Source organism: Ziziphus jujuba, chromosome 9 (genome assembly GCF_031755915.1).
Source record: "Ziziphus jujuba cultivar Dongzao chromosome 9, ASM3175591v1".
In the NCBI taxonomy this organism is placed as follows: domain Eukaryota; kingdom Viridiplantae; phylum Streptophyta; class Magnoliopsida; order Rosales; family Rhamnaceae; genus Ziziphus; species Ziziphus jujuba.
In genome coordinates this window covers 20,894,009-20,899,887 of record NC_083387.1, presented here as the reverse complement: position 1 = coordinate 20,899,887, position 5,879 = coordinate 20,894,009, and the positions used below count along the sequence as shown (strand labels likewise).

Below are 5,879 nucleotides of genomic sequence, written 5' to 3'. Positions count from 1 at the left end.
TTGATTTGTAATATATGCTTTTTTTTAATTTCTTTTTTCTTTTTACTTTTTGTGGGAACCAAAAAGGGGTGGAATTTCGGGATAAGCACTTCTTTTATTTTTAATTTTATTATTTTCTTTCATTTATTTTTTATGTTTTTACCATTTATTTTTTTTAAAAAAAATTTGCAGCACCTATCCTTTCAATTATAAAGTTATTATAAAGTTTTGTTATGAATTTTAATCGAACAGACCATAAAGCTTCATATTTACTCTCTTGTAACATATGTAACTACTATTAAATATTGATTGAGTCATAGATCAAGACCATTATTTTTTATGACTATAGAAAATAAAGGCTTTGAGTTAAAACAAATACAAGCAATTGTAGAGAAAATCGAACGGTGCAGGGGACAAGAAAATCTCTGGCAATCTTTTCATAAGAATGATTGTTAGCATAATTTTGATTTAAAATCAATTGCTAACTAAGAATTGTCCAAGCTATGTCTTCCCACAATGTGCTTCCCATATTAGATCGTAAAATTCCTGGGTTATCAGATTAAAATATTATACTATGCATTTATATATAGTTCCCAATGGTCTAGTGGCAATTGCTTATGTTTATTGACCTTCCATATGCAAATATATACAATATTATATATATATATATATTTTTTTTTTTTCCTTTTCTTGCTTTCATCAATTAATAATATTGGCGTATCAGTATCATGATGTGGAACTAGACATAAGGAATCTCATCCACTTCATATTGAATAAATAATTAGTAATGCATGGACTTAGATCTAAACTTATGGAGATATGCAGGAAATGCTTCTCCTCAACCAGCTAAACAACTCATGAACCATACTAATTGATGATTAATGAAGCAGGCAAGATCTGCACTTTAACTGAATGAAGTCTTTGTGTTTTGGCTTAGTAAATTAGAATTAGCTACTCCTTTTAACTTTTACAGAAGAATCAATTTTCATCTCATCCAAGTACATTTGAATGATTCACTTTTAATTCCCAACTCGTGTGCTGTGTTCAATCAAACTAGTTGAACCAAAAAGAAAAAATGTATTAGACTATTATCTAAATGAAAACAATTATATGTTAATGCACAGGGTGTAACAACTAACGTTATTTCTAAACTCAAAAAAGGGCAAGGTGAAGAAAGAAAGTGAAATATAATTTGACATTTGAGCTGTAAATTTGAATGCTCTTGATGAGAAGTAAACTATATGATCGCACAAATGTTTGTTCTAAAAGCAAATTTATTTGGTATTTGTAATAGATATCAATACATGTTTATATCTTGTTCATAATATACAAGTATGAATAGCTCGATCTACAAAATTTTGGATGCTCATGATACTGAATCATTTTTTTCTAGCTAGTGGTTGAAGATGTTCAGAAGGGAGACTTTGGTTTTGATCATATGCCTAAATGGACTCTCCAGACCTTCTTCAAGATCTTGAGTGCACAATTCCAATGCTTCAAGCTGGTTTTGTGCATTCTCAACAACCAAGTTAATAGATTTCTGCAGCATCTGCCACTGCAAATTCATTTAGTTGAGAGTCTTCCTCGATCCTATTGTGGCGCATTATGTTGGAAATGAAGGACCATCCACTAGGCTTCGGTTGTGACTTTGTCCTCGAAATGAAGGACAACAATGCTTCAAATACAGCAAAAGTGGTTGCTTGAACCTCCCTCAACATTACAATAGTCTCATTGTCCTTGTTCAAGGGACTGAAGGTGCATCCACTTTCAATTCCCTTTAGATCAACAATAGCCTTTTGAATTGCCTTCTTCACCACTTTCTTAGAGGTTAAGAATTTCTTAACCTCACTTGACAACTCAATTTTACCACCTCGCTGTCTGCGGATAGTTGATCGAAGTTCCTGTGTAAATTCCTTTGTTTGCAACAAGGCATCCCTAGTTATGTTGCACACATCCAAGAGTCTAAGAGATGCATCCAAGATCTTATTAACCAATTTCTCATTATTCTCTTGAGATAAGGCTTGTTGGTCGAGTGGTAGCAAAAGCAACCTATCAACGCAATCATGCAGATCTTGAAGTCCACTCAATTTGTAGCTAATTGAGGTTGATGCTGATGAAGAAGCAGCTTCAGAAGCCCACAATTTGCACAATTTATTTTCGAATTCAGGGATGATTGGGTGTGGCCTGGAGGGCAAGCTGTTAGAGCGAACATGGTAAGATGCCATTTTAGTTTCCTAACACAAGAAGGAGGGGGGAGAATTCTTGTAGTTCAATTTTCAATGGAGTCCAGTTATTGCCTATAATTGCCATCGGCAACCTTCTTTATATATATTACAGGGAAGGGAGACAATAGGAATCTCATCCTCTTCAAAAATCAATGAAACTAACATGAAAATGTTTTTGACTTAGACATTATTTAAATGTCATAGTATATATCATGTTGTTTATGTGATGTCTCCCTACCACAATTTTCGCATCTCATTATTTAGTTTAACACATGCAACACAACAATTAATGATGCATGAGTGGCATTGAAATGATAATATCGTTCCAGACAAAGGAAGGAAGTTTCAGTCTGTCCTTTTCAGCCTGCCTCCCCAAGAGGTGAAAGATCCAAAAAGTGTTGACCTTGTCTTTATGATTAATTGGTAAGTTTTTTTTCCCCTTAATTTTAATTTTGATTAATTATATTTTTATTATTTGCGAGTGTGGCACATATGACAAAACTATATTAATTGTTCAAGTCCTAATAATTATCACCATTGTTGTTGATGGAGAAGGCAAGATCTGTGTACACCACCATTTGTTGAGAATTCTTTATAATATTTTTAAAACATGCCTCATGAGGTTAGTTTTGGAATATTTAATATTCTTTCAATTGATTAAGGATTCATTTGGTATATCTGATGAAAATAGCACTTTAGTTTGTAGAGCTTTGTATAATAAATCTTTTTAAAAAATTATTTTTATTAAAAACTAATAAATGTTTGGTTGTAAATAAAAAAGCTGCTTAAATGCTCATTAAACTGTATTAAATACTTACTAAATTTTCATATAAGGTAAAAGAAGAGAAGCTCAAAATTTAGGCTTCTCTAAAAAAACTTAGAAAAGCTCATTTTTTGATCAATAAGTACTTATTAACTTTTGCCAAATATCTCTATTTTTTGATAAAAGAACTTTTGACATTTCAGTAGAGCGTTTAAGTAAAAAAAAAAAAAAGCCATACCAAATAGAGCCTAAAGTTTTTCTGTTTTGTTTAGTCAATTATAATTTGTTGCTTTAATTTTTTTGCTAAGAAATCAATTTTTATCTTATCTAAGTGTTTATTTTTCTGAGGTTAACTATTTCAATGCTCAATTTTAGTTTCCAAACTAGTGTCCTATTTTTTCACAAACCTAGCTGAACAAAATAAAAATTCAATTTGACTAGTTATTTTGTGAGAGCATGTATATTGATGCATAGGATGAAAAACGAAAATTTGAAATAATGAAAAGAAAAAAAAAAAGACAAAGGTGAAACATCATGTCACAATATTGAGGTCTAAATTGGAATGCTAAAAATGAATTACAAGTAGGACCAAAAGTAACTTTATTTGCTATGTGTAAATACAAGTTTATATCTTTCTGATATAGAAGTATGGATTGTTAAAGGAAATATATTATTCAACCTTTAATATTTCAAGACACTTACCGTATGGAGGGAAGATTCCTATCTTATAGTGGGATTATTAAATTCAAATTGGTCATTTGTAATTATTCCATTCAATTGATGCCGTATATCATGGACGTCAATCAGTTATCTTGTATATCTTTATATCCTTTTGTACTATAATTCTTGTTTGTATAAATTACTTATACATCAATGAGAATGAGAAACAGGTTCCACCAAAACTCTAAACTTTATCATAGTATCAGAGCTTAACGTTACAACCACAAACACGAACATGTCTTCTCCCTCTTCGTAGTTTCCAATAGAACCTACATTTGGTATCCAACCATCTTTCAATGCTTAAGTTTAGTATCAATAGAACTAAAGATGACAAATTATCTTCTATGGCTCTCCCAAATTCTTCCTCTTGTTCAAAGTTTGGAGGTTTATCACTATCTTACCAATAATAATTGTAGTGGTATCAGAGCTTGGCTCTTAGTCTTTTGGGAAAGTTGGTGAAGATTCTTTATCAAGAATTGTGCAACTTCATTTGATCAAAAATGGCCTCGAAGATTGAGGTGGAGATCTTCAATGGCAAAGGGGATTTCTTGCTTTGGAGGAAGAAAATGAAGGCTGTCCTTGTCTAGATGAAGGTAGCAAGAGCCATAGATGGAACATTGTCTGCAGATCTTTCAGAAAATAAGAAATTGGAGATGGATGAGATTGCTCTAAGTACGATCATTCTTCACTTGTCAGACAGTGTGCTAAGAAAGGTAGATGAGGTAACCACCACTTCTGAAATGTGGCATAAACTGGAACAATTGTATCTGGTAAGGTCTTTACCTGATCGTATTCTTTTGCTTGAGTAGTTCTTTGGTTTTAAGATGGACACCAATAAAGATTTAGACTCTAATCTTGACATGTTTAATCGAATAATACTTGATCCTGCAAATTGTAAAGTCACTTTTAGTGATGAACACAATGCTGTGATTTTGTTAAATTCTTTACCTGAATCTTATAGAGAAGTCAAGAATGCCATAAAGTATGGCCGTGATTTCTTGTCTTTAGATATGGTGATAAGTTCATTAAAATCTAGGGACATAGAAATGAAATCTGAGTCTAAGGGTGAAGGGCTTAATGCTCGAGGAAGAAGCCAAACAAGAAACTTTGGTAGTTCTGAATTTAGAGCCAAAAGTAGAGACCATTCTAGATCTAAGTCTAGAACTAGAGGTCGAAAGTGTTATTACTATAAGAGGGAAGGTCATATAATGAAATTCTGCTACAAGAAGAAGAGAGATGACAAAAGTAAGAGTCAGGAGAGTGGTGATTTTGCTGCTGTCACCTCGAGTGAAGATTCTGGTGAGGTTCTTGTGGCTGATGCTGAACAAAATAAGACTGAATGGGTTTTAGACTCAGGATGCTCATTTCATATGAGTCCTATACTTGATGTTTTTCAGTCTTATAAGGAATATGAAGGAGGACAAGTTCTTCTTGGTGATGATCATTCCTGTAAAGTTGTTGGTATAGGTAATGTTCAATTTAAACTTGATGATGGTGCTATTAAGACTCTAAATTCAGTTAGATATGTGCTTGGTTTAAGGAGAAATTTATTTTCCCTTCGAATGCTTGATGATGTTGGTTATACCACTAAAACTGAAAATGGAAAAATGAGGATTTCAATAGGCTTTTTTGTTGCTTTTAAAGGTATTAAGAAAAATGGTCTGTATATTTTGCTTGGTGAGGCTATTTTTGATTCTTGTAATGCTTCAATTCACACTTCTGTGGATAACACTCTGCTATGCATAATAGATTAGGCCATATAAGTGAAAAAGGCATGTATTATCTGAATAAGCAACATGTTTTTGGTAAGGATCAGATAAGCAAATTAGACTTTTGTGAAAATTGCATTTTAGGTAAGCAACATAGACTCAGTTTTAACTTGAGTTCAAATAGAGCCAAAGCTGTGCTTGATTATGTTCATGCTGATCTTTGGGGTCCTGCTAGAGTTTCTACTCAAAGTGAAAACAGATACTTCATGTCTATTATAGATGACCATTCTAGGAAAGTGTGGGTCATTTTATTGAAGTCTGAAGATGAGGCCTTCAATAAATTTAAGGAGTGGAAACTGCTTGTTGAAAAACAAGTAAACAGGACAGTAAAGGCTTTAAGAACAGACAATGGTCTTGAGTTCTGTAATAGGGAGTTTGATAATTTCTGTAAGACTCAAGGAATTGTGAGATACAGAACTGTCA

General features: G+C 32.6%; 1 protein-coding gene across 1 annotated transcript; it reads right to left on the bottom strand.

The window, feature by feature from the left end:
• Positions 1-1,508: 1,508 nt before the first annotated feature.
• LOC125424193 (uncharacterized) lies at positions 1,509-2,204 on the bottom strand. The gene has a single exon (XM_060811225.1). It carries the CDS (start codon positions 2,202-2,204, stop codon positions 1,509-1,511), a length of 696 nt encoding a protein of 231 aa, XP_060667208.1.
• Positions 2,205-5,879: the final 3,675 nt, after the last annotated feature.

Bases quoted from the DNA above. Each gene is read 5' to 3' on its own strand.
- LOC125424193 (XM_060811225.1), bottom strand. From the start codon at position 2,204: ATGGCATCTTACCATGTTCGCTCTAACAGCTTGCCCTCCAGGCCACAC.